The 18,972-nt window shown below is 37.2% G+C and overlaps 3 protein-coding genes across 6 annotated transcripts; 1 reads left to right on the top strand and 2 right to left on the bottom strand.

Moving 5' to 3' along the window:
* Nucleotides 1-3,955: 3,955 nt before the first annotated feature.
* LOC137720149 (rab GTPase-activating protein 22) lies at nt 3,956-8,057 on the top strand. Of its 2 annotated transcripts, none has more exons than XM_068459158.2 (5): nt 3,956-4,662; nt 5,449-5,584; nt 5,710-5,759; nt 6,285-6,338; nt 6,482-8,057. In XM_068459158.2, exons 1-5 carry the CDS (start codon nt 4,511-4,513, stop codon nt 7,698-7,700), a joined length of 1,611 nt encoding a protein of 536 aa, XP_068315259.2. In that variant the 5' UTR covers nt 3,956-4,510; the 3' UTR covers nt 7,701-8,057. The 2 variants fall into 2 exon arrangements, with proteins under 2 accessions (XP_068315259.2, XP_068315260.2); XM_068459159.2 differs by having other exon boundaries at nt 3,989-4,415.
* A 1,256-nt stretch (nt 8,058-9,313) lies between these two features.
* Nucleotides 9,314-11,214, bottom strand: LOC137720044 (cytochrome b5). Its single transcript, XM_068459047.2, has 4 exons — nt 10,793-11,214; nt 10,373-10,465; nt 9,864-9,930; nt 9,314-9,776 (listed from the first exon to the last, which is right to left on the bottom strand). Exons 2-4 carry the CDS (start codon nt 10,457-10,459, stop codon nt 9,526-9,528), a joined length of 405 nt encoding a protein of 134 aa, XP_068315148.2. The 5' UTR covers nt 10,460-10,465; nt 10,793-11,214; the 3' UTR covers nt 9,314-9,525.
* Nucleotides 11,215-13,936: 2,722 nt separating this feature from the next.
* LOC137720043 (metal-nicotianamine transporter YSL3) lies at nt 13,937-17,690 on the bottom strand. 3 transcript variants are annotated; one of them, XM_068459046.2, is made up of 8 exons: nt 17,124-17,690; nt 16,550-16,944; nt 16,282-16,454; nt 15,992-16,089; nt 15,763-15,897; nt 15,487-15,676; nt 15,256-15,370; nt 13,937-15,121 (listed from the first exon to the last, which is right to left on the bottom strand). In XM_068459046.2, the coding sequence occupies exons 2-8, from the start codon at nt 16,923-16,925 to the stop codon at nt 14,193-14,195; spliced, it is 2,016 nt and encodes a 671-aa protein (XP_068315147.1). In that variant the 5' UTR covers nt 16,926-16,944; nt 17,124-17,690; the 3' UTR covers nt 13,937-14,192. The 3 variants fall into 3 exon arrangements, with proteins under 3 accessions (XP_068315147.1, XP_088546836.1, XP_088546840.1); XM_088690710.1 differs by having other exon boundaries at nt 16,550-16,939; nt 17,124-17,594; XM_088690714.1 differs by having other exon boundaries at nt 15,487-15,658; nt 17,124-17,594.
* Nucleotides 17,691-18,972: the final 1,282 nt, after the last annotated feature.

Genomic DNA, 18,972 nt, shown 5'->3' on the forward strand with positions numbered 1-18,972 from the left:
GAAAAAAATCTTCAGACACAAAGTCTGACCAGCTGGATAGTCAGTCACTTTTATAAGAAAAAACGAGTCACTATATTTGGATATCATGTAATTCTATGTAGGTACGACTTTTAATGAAATTCTGTACATCGCCTATGAAAACGGCATGATCAACTAACTGGTGACGCTATCCTATCGAAGTTTTTCTCTTTGAAAATGATACGTAATACCGACTACCAATGATAGTGCTAAGATGTTATTGATAATAAAATTTGAGATGATTTAGTTTATGAGTTCAAATCTCATGGACAAACTTCATTAAGCAAAAAGAAAAAGGGGAAAAGGTCAGTGATAGTGGAGAGGAAAATGAATGATAGCGGAACCATTGTGCTTAATGAATTGGGTAATGACCTCATTAGGTTTGCTTATTAAGTTTATGCCAAAACAACTTTTGAGAATGGGTCATCATAGTTCATCTCACGCTCTTTAATTAAATGTGTTAAAGGAGGATGCATGCTTTAAGAACAGCAGATTGATGAAACCTGCATATTCTACATCAGCAGGCATGAATTGGTTGTCCCATGGCCTCACTTTGAAGGGTGTACTGTGATTCGGATATCTCTTTATATTATTATCTTTCTCATCAAACGACACGTCGATTGCAGCTAAAAAAACTTCATCGCTTCGCGGCTCGACATCATTGTCTACAATCTCTTTCATAATAATGATAGGTGATAGAAGTGTAAACATACAAGGGGCCCTGTCCCCCTGCATAAGATCATCATTTTGCATATGTTTTTCGAGAAATGTTACAAAACTTGTGAGATTCTCTATAAATTCCTTATATCTCACAGTTTAATATTAATTTTTGTGTGAATATTATAAAACATTAAATTAATTACATAAAGTGATAGAGAGTCACATTTCTGAAAAAAAATATCCGGTTAACATTTCTCTTTACTTCTTATGTAACTTGTATATGATCACAACAGAAAAGTAAAAAGAAAAAGAACAACTGTGGTAAAAAAAGTAAAAGAAAAAGAAAAATAGCAATAATAATATAAAGGGTAGAAAAAGAAAAAGGAGAGATTTTATTTTCATTACCATGTCAAAAGCACTTCGCCCGATTTTGTTGACTATAAGCACTTTTCTTGTTGGTTTAACAATTTGTCAAAGTTTGCACAAACAACAAAATTAATAGGGCAGATTTTGAGCACTCTCTATCTAAGTGTGCATGACATGATGGCTCATTAAGTAAAGTGTCACACCACTATATCTTTATCGTTAATTTAAGCAAATTAATCATGCGTAATCGACCTAGTCAAACTGGGTTTGATCCTTTTTTTAATATGTTTAACTAAAACAGTTCATTGAAAAAGCAATTGTGCTGAAGTTAGTGAAAATTCTACGATGCTCTTGAATAGGATATGTTGCCGATTACAGTCTGTGGATCCAATTCAACGAATATTTAATTTTCTTCGACAATCATTTGATTGGATATAAAAACTTTAAATGACAGAATTTTCAATACTCTGAAATATGATAACCTTATTAACATCTCACGAAGTTAGTTAATTAATTATTTATTTGTTTTAGCATGGGAGTGGTAATAATAAGTTAAGCATGCTGATTGCTGAGGAGGTCAAGTAATTAAAGGGAGTAGTTGTATTAGTATAATTATGGAGGAGGAGAAGGTAAGAAGCAAGCACTCAATGAGAAATAACAGGGGAGTTGGTGAACTTGCCATCTAAGGGAAAGAGATCATCTCCATATTTCTTTCATCAAAGTTACCGAATCAAGTGATCAGATCTTTGAAATTTTATCTAACGGCCCGTTTGTTTTAATTCCTTAAAAATTATAATATTTTTTTATTGTTAGATAAAATTTTAAATACTCAAATTACTTAATTCGGTGATCTTGATGAAAAAGATCGGGAAAGAATATCTTCCCCTAACTAAAATCAAGCATGCGGCTGTGGTTATAAACCTACCAAACTTCACAGATCCCTAAAATTTGACCAAAATTTTTTTTTTGCTTCTCTTGATTGTGACTCTACATAAAAGCTCTGGTTTTCAATTTTCTTTCATCCGAAGAGGGAAATAGATCATCTCTGGATATCTTCCATCAAAATCATTGGATCAATTGATTCGAACTTTTGAAATTTTATCTAACGACATACTTGTTTTGATCTTTTAAAAACTATAATAATTTTTGACCGTTTGATGAAATTTCAAATACTTAAATTACTTGATCTGGTGACATTGAAGAAAGAGATGTGGGGAGGCTATTTTCCCCAACTAAAATCAGGCATGCGGCTGTGGTTATAAACCTACCAAACTTCACCGATCCCTAAAATTTGACCCAAAAAAAATATTTTGCTTCTCTTGATTGTGACTCTACATAAAAGCTCTGGTTTTCAATTTTCTTTCATCCGAAGAGGGAAAGATTTTTAAGGTCGGTCTGGTAACGTTTCATAAAACGATTTTAAAAAATTGTTTCGTAAAATGAAAAGGACAAATAGGATTTTATATTTTTTGTGATTTGAGAATGTTTTTAGAGAATTAAAACATTGAAAATGCGTATGGTACTAAATGTAAAAAAAAAGTATATACGTATATAAATTTTATGTTTGGTAGTAATGGTGGCATTGGTGGTAAGGATAGTGTGGTTGAGACAAGAGTGGTATTGGTAGAAATGGTAGTTGAAGTAGTGGTAGTAGTGGTGAGAATAAAGGTGTTAGTAGTGGTGGGATATAGGTGGTGGCAGTAGTGGGGTAGAGGGCAATGGTGGTGGTGCTGACGACAACGGCTATGATGGTGGTAGAGGATGATTGTGTGAACAATGGTTATGAGGGATGGTTTTGAAAATGGTGGTTGAGAGGTAGGGATGATGGAGGTGGTGGTGGTGGCTATGGTGAGGGTAATGGAATGGAGAATGTGGTTGTGATGGTGGTGGCGGCAATAGTTGTGTGAGATGATGGTAATGGTGGCAATGGTGATGGCCGCAATGGTGGGACGGTGGAGGTGGTGATGACCATGGTGGCAGGGTTATGGCGATGCATAATATGATGGCGTCGGAGGTACAAGTTGTGGTGGTCGTGCTGATACGGTGGAGGTTATGGCAGTGTACTTACAAAGAATATTTTCTTCTTGATAATTCTCTCATAAGCATTTTTGTTATAGGTGTTTTTATTAGAAACACGCTAAAATTCATAAATAAAAAAAAAAAATCAAAGCACTTCTACTAAAAATGCTTTTATAAATTAGAAACATTTGTACATAACGCAGTTACAAGTGTTTTTACTGGTCATGAAAACACTTATAATCATTAAAGAAGTAGTCCAAACAAACAATTAATACAGGAAATGATATTCTTAATGTACTCATATCATTTAGTTATTAAATTAAATAAGTCAAATGAGAATGAGAAAATAGACAAGTGTAAAAGAAGATAACCGAGACGCATATATCATTTCCTCTTAATTAACAAAGGAGTAATATCATATCATGCATCCAATTGCCTAATTCTCCATCTCACATGATTAGGTTAATTAGTCATATAATCCCTAAATATAATAAAGTGACAAGAGACCTAATACAATTAACAAATAGAAATGCTTGATTAGTATACAATACCTAATGTTGAACACAAATTAGGAAACGCTTGACCTACCCTCAGAAAAAAACAAAAGGAAATGCTTGACCTAGAATTTGTAAGCTAATCGAAAATGAGAAATGCTAACAGACTTATTTAAAGTAAAACTCTTCACACTCTCTCGATTAATTCACAGTTTAAAGTTATTTTTCGTGTCAATATTATAAAATATTATATCAAAATATACATCAGAGAGAATTTACGAAAAATCATATTTTTGAAAGAGGCGATTGGCATTTCTCACAAAAAAAATTAGGGATTGTGGTTAGGATTTTCACACACTTTGTTTTTTCTCAACTCTTCCACTTAACCCTCTCTCACTCTTATAAAAATGGTGTCTACTCTCCTACTCTCTAGACTCTAGAGAGAGATAGACTCACACTCTAGAGAGAGAGAGAGAGAGAGAGAGAGAGAAAAAGACTTCCAAAGTAAAACAAAGCAAAAATCCAAACCAAAGCAGTTGCCTTTCCCAATTCAATATTTCATTCATTCATCCACACTTGCAGTTTTTCAGTTGGGGGTAAAATTATTAAATTTAAAATCCCCAATTCATCCCAACCTCCTCCTGTCCTTGCTCTCCCACAAGAAGCAGCAGCTGCGGCAGATCACAAGGGCATTTCTGTCATTTACGACCCTACTCACATGATCGCCTCCGGCTCCGGAAACGCCTTAATCTCCGGCGGAGGCGGGTTATGGTCGGCGGCGCCGTCGTACGTGACTGTCGGCGTCACGGCCTTGGCTGGGCTCGCGGTGGTCGTGGCCGTGTTCTGCACTGCCACTAGGTAAAGAAATAAAAAAAAAAAAGGCTCTGAAATTTCTCAAAAAAGCTCTGGAATTTCTGAAAAACGCAAACCCTAGGACAAAAATTCACTGATAGATGAGAGCTCTACGACGAACTCACACTTCGTCGTCGCCTTCGAGTTCGAATTCATCTCCTTCGTCTTCGTCGTCGTCTTCGTGGATTTATTTGCGTTCGGTTCTGTTAGTCGTGTCATCTTCTTCACCAGCTCATTGTTCTTCCTCTGATCGGTGAGTCTCTCTATTCTTTCTCCAAAGCTTTTCTTTTTAGTTTCCGCTCTTAGATCCCGATCTCGGGGAGCTTCAAGTTCATGTTTAGTACCAATTTTAGCTCAGTTCCACTGCTTTAATGGCGTTTTCTCGTCAATTCGTTCTTTCGGGTCACCTTCTTCATTCGCATTTTGGTCCTCCTTGGAAATTGTTACTCTTTCAGTTGCTTAAAAAATTGTGGGTTCGATGTGTTGGGCAAGCCACATTGGTGGTTTCATTTGCGTATCGATTTGCTTCTAGAAGATTTGTGTTGTTTTTGTCTCATGGGTCCAGTCAAATTAGGATTTTTATGTTTTAATATGATAAGTGTTTGAAGTTTGTATTTTAAGCTGCAACTGAGCAACAATGCAGTGGTTTAATAAGTCATAAACCCGAATCGAGTTAGGTTTTACTAATCTTCTCAACAGATAGATGGAATGAAATGTTTTGGATATTCAAAGTCAATTGTTTAAGCTGCCAAGCTATTGCATTGATCGGCATTTTAATCCCTGTCGATAATTTTCGCTAGCAAGTTGATTTGCTTAGACTTGGCCCTTCGAGGCAGCGTCCATAGATTATCCAGACTTTTGAAATGATCCATTATTCTGCTCACTTATGGCAAGACTGTTTCTTTTATATGAAAGGTTCAACTTTTAGGATGTTTTTATTGGCCTAACATTTTCGTTCATTTAGGCATTAATATTTTTCATACAGCTGATGCTTCCTTAATCTTACCATTACTAATTGCGCATATTGTTTTATTTTCAGGGTTCGTCTTAAGTCGCCTTGGTCCCGCAGGAAAAGAAAACATGCCCTTTCACCTCAGCAATGGAGGCTTTTCTTTACGCCTGATGGAAAGCTTCGAGATGGTGGAGTTAAGTTGGTGAAGAAAGTTCGCAGTGGGGTGAGTCGCCGTCACATTTGTATTATACTTTTTGTGTTCAGAATGGTCTAACGTCTAATTTTTTTATGTATTCATTTCATGCTTCCATCATTGACGTTATTCATCTTAAATTTTTTTGAATGCAGGGTGTTGATCCAAGTATTAGGGCAGAAGTTTGGCCATTCCTCCTTGGAGTGTAAGCATGTCCAACACCTATTTTAAGTTTTTAACTAAAATATTGCTGCATTAATACCTTGCATCTCTGAGATAGACCTCGCTATGTGATATTTTGGCTTCACCATCAGGTGTTTTGGTGTATCTTTACTAGCAGAGGATTGTATGCTCTTTCCCTCCTATTTGTCTAGATTATTGCTTCTAGATGTCTCATTCCAAATCAAACATAATGACTGCTAGATACATGAGCTTTTATTTAGGTCTGGTTCTGGGTTAGGAGCAGCTCATTTTAGGCTTAGACCTGACATTTTGTGCTTTCGAACACTTCGTTGTGTAGTCAATGTGGAGTCAAAGTTTCAAGAAAGTATTTTTTTTTCCCTCCGCATAAGAAGTGTAATGCGATTCCTTCTGAGTTGATGGCATGAGTTTTTGAAATAAAATCTGACCACTATACTGATTCCTGTTCTGCATATACATTAAAATGTTGTTTTCGGGAAGTGATGAAACCATACGTACATATGTTGACTGGATTTCTCTGTCTCAACAGCTATGAATTAAACAGTTCAAAAGAAGAAAGAGATGTAGTAAGATCTCAGAAAAGGTACTAATGCCAAGTCCATATAGTTTCTTTTGTAGCTTTATGTTGCATAAGTTGAATAAATTCTATCCAGTTTAGTAATTCTCTGTTTCTTATCCATTGGCCTTGCTAAATTTATGGTATATTGTTTGAATATTTTGTTGCAGAAAGGAATATGAGAAACTCCGCAGACAGTGCCGCCGACTCACAAAGCGCGAAAATGATAGCTCTAAGTTGAATGGGGACGGTTGTAGATTCACCCATGATACAGATTCTCCCAGCTCTGAGGATGTGGTTAGCGCCAGGGAATCCCTTTCTAGTGAAGATAAGATACCAGATGCTGAATACTCAGATGACCCTTCCAGTACGTTGTTGGATGGAGATGATGATGGTTCAAGAGAAAACACAAATGCGGATGCCAAAGACTCTGACTCATTTGACTCGGACTCCTCTGAAGAACCTGAGGTGATTCAGGCTTTCCCCTCATGTGAAGGGAGGGAAGAAAATGATCCTGATGTGACTTCCAAGGATGAATCTTCTCCCTTGAGGACGGAAGTCCAATCAAAACTAAACAGAGAGGATTTTGCCACATGGCAGCGGATCATACGCCTTGATGCAATACGAACTAATTCAGATTGGATTCCGCACTCCCCATCTCAAGCTGAAGTGTCACACGATAGGGCATCACGTTCTGCTGAGGCTGTTGGGTTGAAAGATTACAGTCACTTGGAGCCTTGCAGAATTTTCCATGCTGCTAGACTAGTTGCTATTCTTGAAGCATATGCACTCTATGATCCCGAAATTGGTTACTGCCAGGGTATGAGTGACCTGCTTTCTCCTATAGCTGCTGTAATAACAGAGGATCATGAGGCTTTCTGGTGTTTTGTCGGTTTCATGAAGAAGGCTCGACATAATTTTAGGCTTGATGAGGTAGGGATCCGAAAGCAGTTGAGTATCGTTTCTAAGATTATCAAATGTAAGGACTCCCACCTATACAGGCATTTGGAGAAGCTCCAGGCGGAGGATTGCTTTTTTGTTTATCGGATGGTGGTTGTGCTATTTAGGAGAGAGTTAACATTCGAACAGACAGTATGCCTATGGGAGGTAATGTGGGCGGATCAAGCAGCCATTAGGGCAGGGATCGGAAAATCTGCGTGGAGCAGGATAAGGCAACGAGCCCCACCAACAGATGATTTGTTACTTTTTGCAATCGCAGCTTCCGTATTGCAGAAGAGGAAACTGATAATCGAAAAGTATAGCAGCATGGATGAGATTATCCGGGAGTGCAACAGCATGTCCGGGCAACTTGATATATGGAAGCTCCTCGACGATGCACATGACTTGGTGGTAAACCTCCATGACAAGATAGAGACATCTTTCTCATGACTGCATGTATCGGTAGCATAGTTCGTTATCATGGTTGTTTCCCGGAATTCGGTTATTCGGAGCATTCAAAATAAGCACGTCGGGAGCTCACTCCAATCAGACCATCGGAGTCAGTGCTGATGAATTTTACCACTTTCTTCAAGCTTGCGTAAAAGTGGTGGTGTCAAACGTTGAAAAGATTAATTATTTAGATTTATCTGCGTTGTATTCTTCTCTGTTTTACCGCGTGATTCCATGGTTTGCAGGTAAAACTCCTGTATGAGTATTCCATGTGTTCCCAAATCGTCCAATTTAGAAATAACACTGTTTGTTGCTTATCAAAAAAAAAAAAAAAAATTTTGTTTCTTTTTGGAAAAATATAACCACGCCCACGAGTTATAGGCCTTCTTGTTCCTCCTAAACTGCCCTTCGAAGTTTATGAGCCTTGCTAAAGTTTATCCCTGTTTATTTATGTCTTTTGGTGAAAGATGGAGATAATTCCACCCTGCCAACATGGGTTGGTTGAATTGGTAAGAATTGGTCTTTTCGCTAGACCAAGGTATAGGTTCGAGTTGAGGAGGAGGTGAAGGTTTGGGGGGAAAATTGGGGGACGGGGTTGGTGACGGGAGAAGGGGTGCCTCGGGTGGGCAAGGGGTAGGTGATGGGGGATGGGAGAAGGGGGTGCTCGGGTGGGGAGGGTTTTCTGTGTTTTTTTTTTTTTTTTAAACTTTTCTTTAATTAATTATTTTAATATTTTAAAATTTTTATTAAGTGTTTAGCCATGTGGCACAAATTTGGCAGCCACGTAATCATTTAATGGTTAACTTAACAATTTTTTTAACAATTGTATGAAATTGAAATAAAATAATAAGTAAATGTATGAAATTGAAATGTTTTAAAGATATACGAGGTTGCAATCGACCTTAAACCTGATGGGTAAAATGTAATTTACCCTGTATTTAAATATAACCTAGTTTTTTTAATTCTTACAAAACTAACCAAAATTTATGTTCACTTAATTACCCTTGGACTAAAACTCTTTCTCCCAACGTTGTGAATTTTTTACCATGAACCTCATCTCCATTGTTGAACCACTAGGGTCCAAGCACCGCCACATTACTCTGTTATCTCTACTCAAAAGCAATTAAACCAAAGGATTAGCACACCAATCACTTGGCCAAACGAGCGCCACTTTTTTCTTACCACAACCCTGCACGGAACGCCCTTCACCACACGAGTTTCACGATTGCCCTACGGATTGCCCTCCGAACCGTAATAGAGTAGTCATTAAGCGGTGTGCAAGTGTGAAAGAGGTATTCAAGACCTCGAGCGTAAAATTCAATAATTGAAATGGAGATGAGGGGTTTAGAGAGGAGAAAAACCGGAGTTTTTCTGTGGATTCGTTTTATCATGTGGTCCTGGAGTTTTATCAACACGCGGTCTCTAAAATGGCTAATATTCCCACAATTTCCCGCAGCATCCAGGACCACATGATAGAACGAATCCACAGAAGGTAAAACGTCATAAACAAAACCTGCGACATTGACACCAGCACACACTGGTCTCAAATGCAACACACAACAATTGCCTTTGTGAAATCAGCAACAAATAATGAACAGGAATTCATATGGAAATAATAACAAGAAGAACAATCCTTTAATTTAAGATCAACCATTGTACAATCTGTCAATCACCTTATAACCAAAAAGACGCTAGAAACCAACCGACGGACCGACCCTCGGATGAACAATGACGGAAACCAAGAACAACATAACTGAAACGAGCAATTGCAAAATCTTGATGAATAACTAATCCTTACAAGCGGATATACTTAAATAGAAAGACTCTAATCTTTCTTGGTATAGTGACGGACAACGAAGGCCAACCCCAAGATTAAAAGCGGAACCAGAAACTGTAAAATCTTGATAACAAATTCGGATGTCTTGTCAGGATTGTATCGACCTTGTGGTGGTGGAATGTAAGTCCGTTTCAATGGGACAGTTGACTGATCAACCTCACCAATGTAGTACTTCTCCATCATCTCCCTGGCTGAATCACTGTGACCAACATCTTCGAAATCATTTGTTGCATCTTTCCCTACAGTTTTCAAACAAAATTAGTCTCATAAACCCTACTGCCTTGCAGGTTGAGAAAAAGGATATTAGTATTAAACGAATGCCTTACCAGTTGCAGATAGAAGAACTTCATCGCCTCCGGGATGATCATCCATGAATGGTGTCACATCATACACCTGAAAATTGATATTCCAAACCATCGGTAAATCAGCCTATTCTAACTATCAGAGTTTTTGCCGCAGCTAGCAGATTTAGTTTTAAGCATGAGATCTAAACTCCATACAATCTTGGTTTATGTTTTGTACAAATGACGCATTGAAACACAGGGAAGCGATTTTGCTCTTCCCTACGCATTTGCCTTTTTCTAGTCATCGGATTGAATAAACCAAAATCATATCAAGGAACTGAAACAAGGCGACCACTGAGGAGTGGGACCGTGACGAACACGACCACATTGACATGCAAAAATCTAATAGTCAAATTCTGGGTAGGGGGCAATTTTCTCATATTCCTAGATTTTCTCAGCAACCAAACAAAGGATAAATCAATCAATCAATCAACTAGGAACCGAATTTTACAGTACAAGAAGCAAATATCCAATCAAGATAAAGATCTGACCTTCCCGGCAACAATCAGCCAGCAATCTTTGGTTTTGTTGTGCTTCGCTACCTCTTCAAATACGTGAACTTTTGGATCTGAAGCCATCTTTCACTGCCACCATGGTCCATGCACAAATCACCAAAAACGTTAAAACCCACATAAATTGTGCACCAAATCCTCGAAATTTCATCAAAAAACAGCTTCTACCAATCCCAAAAACTAAAATTTTGAAAAACCAATTAAAACCCACAAAAATTTATGCACCAAAGCCTCGAAATTTCAACAAAAACAGCTTCCACCAATCACAGAAAACAAAATTCTGAAATACCGATCAAAACCCATGAAGGATTGAACACAAATTCAAAAACAAATACGAAAAATTAACAAGAGAGAGACCGTGAATTGAAGAACAAAGATTGATGAAGAATTGGGACTCACCTGCGAGAGAGAGTAGGCTCTGCGACTGCGAGATGAAGAATTGCTGCCTTGTTTTCTCAGAGTAGGAAGTCAGCAATTTGATTTACGGAGCCGTATACGGACGAGATCTTCTGGATTCCCAAAACGCCCTTCGAATTCAGGACAATTACGCACTTGTTATCAAGAACTTATATAATTTTTAAAAGGGTAAACATGTCTCGTCGCGAACGGCACCGAAAAACCCGCGCCCACCGGTTTCCGCCTACCAACGAAAACTAAAAATCACACGGAAGCAAATTCCCAAACGTTTTTAATTTTTGAATTTTTGGTATGAACATTTCTAATACTTATGTCCACGTGACAACTTTTAATTAATGTGTGATATTATTAAATGAAAAGTTTAATGAAAGGGGTTTTTCGAAACTTTAAACTAATCAAAAGTTATCAACTAACTTTATTTAATACAAAGGGTTTAAACTTTAATAAAACAAATACTGACGTGCGAAATCATGCATCACATTACACACATACACACACTCTCTCACTCAACCGTTGAACCTCTTTATCTCTTTCCCTCTTTCGCATATTCCCATCAAATTTTTTCTATCCTTTCACCTCATCCATCCACATCAACTTTTTTTTTTTTTTTCACCTCACTCCATAAACAATTTTTTTTTAATTTTTTTATTTTTTTATTTGACTATCCTTTCAATTTTTTTTAGAACAAATTAAGTAATAATATTATAAGATCAAAAATAAAGAAAATTTTCAGTATTCAGTTTTTTGAACATTAATATTGTCACTATTTCTTAAACAGAACATTGATTACTTCTTAAATTTGAACACTATTTCTTAAACTGAACATTGACTACTTCTTAAACTGAACACTATTTCTTATATTAAACATTGACAACTTCTTAAACTAAACAATATGTCTTAAACTAACCATTGACTATTTCTGAAACGGGACACTAATACTATCACTACTTCTTAAACTGAACATTGACTATTTCGTAAACTGAACACTAACTATTTCTTAAACTGAACGCTAGTACTATTACTATTTCGTAAACTAAACACTAACTATTTCTTAAACCGAACACCTTGTAAACTAAACACTAATTATTTCTTAAACCTAACACTAGTATTATCACTATTTATTAACACCAAGTAATAGTACTATCACTATTTCATAAATTAAGCACTGACTATTTCTTAAATCAAACACTAGAATTATCACTATTTTGTAAACTAGTACTGTCATTATTTCGTAAACTAAACATTGACTATTTCTTAAACCAAAAACTAACTATTTCGTAAACTAAACACTGACCATTTCTTAAATTCGAACACTAGCACTATCACTGTTTTTTAAACTGAACATTGACTATTTTATAAACTGAACACTAAAAGGTTCAAAATTTGAAGCTCTCTTCTCATTATCATATGGATCACTGGCAATAATATTTACATTCTGACAGAGTTAGAATAATGAATTTCACATTCCTATTTGTTCTTTAACATTTCTTCGAACAATTTATTTGACTTTCCTTTAATTTATTCAATACAAAATTAACAACAAAAACATAAATGAAAGATTAGAAAAGGTAATGTGCTTTCATTGAGGATCATAATCTAATATTTTTTTTATTTTTAGGTTTTAGCTGGTTAGGGTTAAAATTAATAAAGAATTCCATAATTTGAACATGGTGTGATGATGAGATGCTACCACGTGTAGGGCTAAGTGGTAGTCATGTATTGATGTCAGCAATATTTTTTTTTTTTTCCTCAAATTTCTCTCTTCCTCTAAAAATTTTTGGGGTTTATTGATGTCAGTTTGAATGGATTTGGTTGGCATTATCTTCTCTCTACCCTCACAGCCTCTCTCTCTCTCTCTCTAAATTTTTTTTGGGGTTTGTTGATGTTAATTTGAATGGATTTGGTTGGCATTCTCTTCTCTCTACCCTCACAATCTCTCTTTCTTTGAACCTTTTCCTTCCCAATGAAATATTTAAAAAGTAATGTGTGTTGCTTTTGCGTTGTTGGTTTTTTATTGAATTGGTAGATGCTTGCTTTCGCACTGCTCGCGTGCACACGCGCTTTGGGTTGAATAAGTTTTTGTTTTTTTTATTTTTTTATCTCTTATCCTTATCATTAAATAAAAGTTATTATGTGACTTTTGGTTAAAACTTAAAGTTATGAAACAATTTTTATTAGTTTTCCTTATTTAAATACACGATTTTTTATGCTAGAAAACACACGATGGTGGCCAAAGAAGGTTGAAATTAGCTCCCGACTTGGAGTTGGCTCACAGCCACCATGCATCAAAGGCCTAGTCTTCAGCCTGTTTGGATATGGTTTTGTAGGATATAATTTTACTTATTCACTTTTGTTGAAAGCGCTTCTGTTAAAAGTGTCTTTAAAATGATTGAAATCGCTTTTGGTGCAAAAGTTTTTAGAATTAATTCTTAGTAAAAAGACAAATGAATCTTGGAACTGAGTAAGTATGAAGCAGCTTTTTTAGAAGATCTCTGGTTGTTCAAAAAGTTATGTTAAACAAGTATGAATAAAAAACACTTCAAGTGTTTTTGGAACCTAAAAATATTTTCTCTAAAAATGCTTTCGGTCATTTTAAAAGTACTTCCAAACCAGCCATATAATGCTTATCTAGAAAGCACTAAAATTTGCTTAGTGCTTCTGCCAACCGTGCCAAAACCGAGCCTTATAATTGCTTACAGAAAGCACTAAAAAGTCGAAAAGTTGAACTTAAGTTTTCACCTTTGGGGGTGCTGGCAAACCAAGCAGAAAACAATATCAGCTCTATCAGTCATTGACACACATCGGTGGTGGTGGTCCAAGAATGGATATGTCTTGTATCTGATGTGTGAATTTCTTAAACCATGCATCTTTCACCGGCTCCAACCTTATCGTCACAATCGGCACAAAGACAAAAGAAAACCGTAAGCGATACAATAAACGTGGGTTAAGCTAGTTGACCAATACAGTGTTATCAACCCTTGCTTTCGACGAGTCATGGTAAAGTTATAAGACGAAGACTCAATATATAGGATCATTCGGACCAAGGTATAAAAGAGATAAATATGAAGAAGATAACCCCGTATATATCTAGGTAGATACTGTAGCAGTCTACGACGTAAGGATGAAGAAGAAGGTGCAATCTCATAAGGGAAAATGCAGATACAATATGGCAAATGCGGGTTAAGCCAGCTGATCAAGATAGTGTTCCGTCATCTACTATGCTAATGCTACATTACTTTATGTATTACCTGAAATTACATATCAGGGAACTAAACTCTTATCATTAATTCCCCTATACTGTGCTGAACCTGCACCTGCAGAAATTACCTACTGCTACTGTACTTGAAAAACACAACTACGAGTCTACGGTGCAAACTCAGCTCTACTTATTTGCCAAGAAGTTCATGCAGATGGGAGGTTGAACCTTGGCCAATGCAAGAATCGACGAAGGGAGAATCCACAACCCGTCTCCACATATCAAACCGGAAGCGACTGCCGGAACCATTAAACTTGCCTTGTTGTTTTTCAGCTTGTGCCAGACGAACACAACCAAACTCCCCATGCACATATCAATTGCAAAGTACGCTCCAACGAGGAATGGGACAGCCATTGCCATTGGAAGCGGAACGTATTTCCCGATTTTCGTAGGAGCAAGATCTCTCAGCAGATTAGTTGCTATGGCAAATGAGAAAAAACCATAACACAGCTGCAAGCAATGCTGGGGCAGGGCAGAGAAGCCTTCAACGCCGAGAATTGCCATGTTTCTGTATATGATGGCGTAAGGGGCTTTGTATTCACCGTCTGGATCCCCAATGTTAAAGGCCTTGTAGAAGAGAAAAAATGTAAGAGGAGCTACCACACAGCCTATGGCCGTTCCAATAGCCTGGCTTAAAATCATTGATCGAGGAGACGTGAGAGTGAGATGAGCAGTCTTTAAGTCGTGCATCAGATCGGAGGAGATAGAAACTATTGATTTGATCAGACCACAGCCTACAAGTCCAGCAACAACACCATCGTTTTTCCCAGCTACGGCAGCAAGCACAAAGAGAGCCACTTTCCCGTAGTTATAAGCCATGTTCATGTCAGTTAGACCCGCACCATAAGCATTGCAGAAGCTTAGAGAGGGTGCAATTAGGTAGGCTACGACTACATAATACCATTTCAGTTGAGGAAACATAAGCGGGATAATAATGATGGAGATGACAGAGAACAAGGTGTACCCTACGCAAGCTACCCAAACGGGAATGTTATCTCTTATGAAGACTTCATTTCGTCGAAGATCATCAACAGTCACATTCTTGTCATTTGAAGCTGCATGAGAGAGATAGTTTAATGATGTTACTCAAATTGTTTCAGTTCACACACGAAGCATAAACCATGCAAGATGTTACTCAAATTGTTTCATTTTGAGTACGAAGCATAAACCATGCAAAGTCGTGCACTACCTGTTTTAAGGTTCTTGTTCATCATTTTCATGTGGATGTTTGAGCCAGTAAAATATAGTATCTTGAGAAAATTGTACAGCCCGTCTCCTAGTATCAGGGAAATGGAAATGAAAACCTGTAGCAAAACGAAGATACACGAAACTCAATTGCCTAATACTTGAATCCAAAAATCTCTATGACAAAATCAGTAAGAATCTGGTTAAGAAATGGAATTGAATGTCTAGTCCACACCTTGTAACCGTTTAGACTCTTCATACTACTTTCTGATAAAGTTGCAGGAAACCACTCTCCCTTAAGACCCCTTATCAATGGCCACATTACTCCCCAAGAGAGTATGGCGCCGAGAAGCAAAGATAAGTTCACGAGATGAGAACAGATCATTCCTGCTCCTATATAAGTCATACTGAAATCAAAGTAAAATCTGCAAAATTCAATTTATGCAATCAATGACGAGAGAAGGATCAATCATGACAAGCAGAAGGAAAATGAAAGACACAAAGCACGCACGAATTTCTCCAAGCGGTCAATCCAAATGTTGGAAACTGAGCGAATCCGCATTGCTCCCCTCCAGAATAAAACCACTGAAAGAAACCCCACAAGAAACTAACTGAAAAGAATTTCATGAACCCGTGAACCTGCTGTCTGCGAGAAGAACCTCAACATGTTAAGAGTTCTTTCAAACTCAAGTCCTATTTAGTCTTAAACCGAAGATTAAGTCATATAAACGGATGCCTACTTAGCCATCTTGTCACCCTTTGGAGTATGGAACCCGTTAATAAGGACAGCAGTAGCAGTTCCGCTCGGGTATGCTAATTTATAGTCTATTATCATGATCTGCAAAACAACCCAAACTGCATTTCTAAACCCCTTTCGGAATCAATAACTTTGTCAATTTCAAACACACAAGCAATTTCAACCTCTTTCTCAATAATTTAGCAGTTCAGAAACATAACCCAATTTACTTTTTCATTCCCTCAAACAAACCTTTTTCTGCTATCGAAAGTTAGACAGGACGAAAGAACTTACCTTTCTGAGAGGAACCAAAGCCAGCAGCCCAACAAAACTACTAACAAATAGAAAACCAGTCATCCAACCAATCGCTGGTTCCTTGGTGCTCCCGGGAGTGTTCCCCTCAGTATCAACCCCAACTTGCTCGTAAGTCTTTCGGTTTAGACCCAACAGATACGAACCAAAACCACCTGCAATGCCACATATTTCAGCAAAACCCCATATGAATATTATGAAACCGAATCATCAACATGAAAAAAATAACAAAAGCAGAAATTTTTCTGACCTCCAACAGCAATGCTATAACACGCAACTGCACAAGTTTGAATTATTGTATTCTCCTGCCTGGTGAAGGGAGTTGATACAACTCCAGCCTTTTGAAGCAGCTTAGTCCATGACCGGATGAACACGAAAGCGAGAAGTGCAGCCGAAACATTGAGATTGGGAACCAAACCAGTGGTGAGGTTCAACTTCATCACTATAACACTGTAAATTACCCCAATAACTACGCTGGCTACGAGTCCCCGGACTGTAATCTGCCTTCTCCATGGGACTATTCTGTTCAAATCCTCCTGTGGCTCACATCCATTATCTTCAATCCCATGTCCATTCAATGTCTCAAACGTCTCAATCTCTCCGTTTTCGCCATTTGTGTTCCCCATTTGGTCTAAAAACCCTTCGCTGATCAGATAGAGTCAAATGAAAGAGAGAGAGAGAAAGAGAGAGAGAGTAGAATTTAGAAAATTTGATGATACGAACATGTTTTCTCAAGACCATTTCAGTCAAAAAATCAAAGAACTAATCTGATAGCTGAAATGAAATAAACACAGAAGAACACAAAAGCCCATCAACGATATTACCTCAACTTTCTCTTCTTGTTCTTCGATCGAGAGCTGGAAATTTCAGAAATTTACAAATGGCGTATCCGCAGACGAACCCTTTTCTCAATCTGCAATCTGATATCGTCCAGATTGCTTATTGCATTGAGAGAGAGGGTTGACTCGCAAGAACCCACCAAAAAGATCAAAACTTTACAGAGAAAACGGAAAGAAAGAAAAAGCCCCACGAATCCACTGCCAGTTGTTTGTGCCGAGAATTTGAGGAGTGGCTAGTGGCTACCACACGCCAAAAATATTTATAATTCGATTGGAAAAAGCAGAAGCAGAAACTCAGAGGAAAAGTCGTCGTCTCTGCATGTACTGCAATGAAGTACTAAACATGCTTTTGTAGTACATGACATCAACTTTCGATCCACCCCACTCAAACCGAAAAACAAAGAAGAAGCTGTTTTTCCTTAACGACTGCTTTTATGAGTGTGACTCAAACACGGCACACTCGGTTGGGAAAAGACTGAGCTTTTCTTATACTCCCCACAAATTAATAAATAAAAAGAGAAATGAAATGCCAACGATATCGGCTCGTTTGCTAAGATTTCTGTCTTGTGCGTTTAGCATTTATGTGAACGGAAGGAGATTCTCTTCATATCTTTTTCATTAAGCTCATTGGATTAAGTGATTCGGATCTTTGAAATTTCATTCAACGATATACCTATTTTGATCTCTTAATAACTATAATAATTTTGGACCGTTCGATGAAATTTCAAAAATCTGAATCACTTAATCTGATGACGTTGATGAAAGTGATCCGAAGAACGAAAGGCCGTAATTCGAGATAAGGGAATATTGATTTCTTGTCTCAGCGCAATTCTTCGCACTCAAATCAAATGTCATAGTATGAAAAAATACAAAACAAAAAGACTTAAAAGGTGAGGTCAACAACTACATGATGCAGAGGACCACAAAACCCGATAGCGGGCGGGTGCAGCTCCTTGGACGGGGTGGGTTGTCATTTACCAAAAGTAGTTTATTATTTTCAATCAATTTACAACCATTAGTCTAGTCAATTTATCTGCATTGATTAAAAACTCGTTTGAATATACTTTTAAAATGATTGAAAATAAAAATATTTTTTGAATTAATTCTTAGTAAAAATATAAGTAAATTCTGAAAAAGCACTTAAAGTGTTTCTTGAAAGAAATACATAATTGATGCTTATTGCAGAAATCACTTTAAGTCCTTTTGTAACCAAAAAAATTCAGCCATTGAAAAGTTGCTTAGAGATTCAACTAATATTGGTAAACAACTTGTAAACCTACGGGGTAACACCATATAATATTATGATTGTTAATGGCGCAAAGAGCATGGCTAACGAGGCATATTCTTTCTTTTTCTTTGATTTTTAACTTACTAATTTGATTATAAATTTATTTCACTCATCTATCGACAATCAACTACGATTGATAAAAATACAATTTTTTAAATTGTATGATCCTGAAATTTGACGTTGTTTTTCAATGGAGATGTAATACATGACGTGGTAGTTGAGTCATTTGACTCCTTATTCTCTACCTTACTTTAATTTAACATCCATATTCAATTTGTCATATCATCAATCAAATAAATTTTGACATGTTATATTTGACATCTCTTTTTTTTTTTTTTTTTTTTTTTGTGGTAAAGACCACAAAGTGTCCCCAAACTCGAAGGGTGGGACTAATCTCCGCTCGAGATTCGGCTTGCCTCTGGTAAGTGCTCTCAGTTGGTTTTGAACCCCTGCTGGAAAGGCATCAGGGAATCTCCCAACATAAGGTGGCATTTGCCAACCGCACTGCACCTTGTGGTTATTTTGACGTCTCCTTTGGAAATGCTT

The sequence above is a fragment of the Pyrus communis genome, chromosome 1 (genome assembly GCF_041283825.1).
Source record: "Pyrus communis isolate YQ-2024b chromosome 1, ASM4128382v1, whole genome shotgun sequence".
Classification (NCBI taxonomy): Eukaryota; Viridiplantae; Streptophyta; class Magnoliopsida; order Rosales; family Rosaceae; genus Pyrus; species Pyrus communis.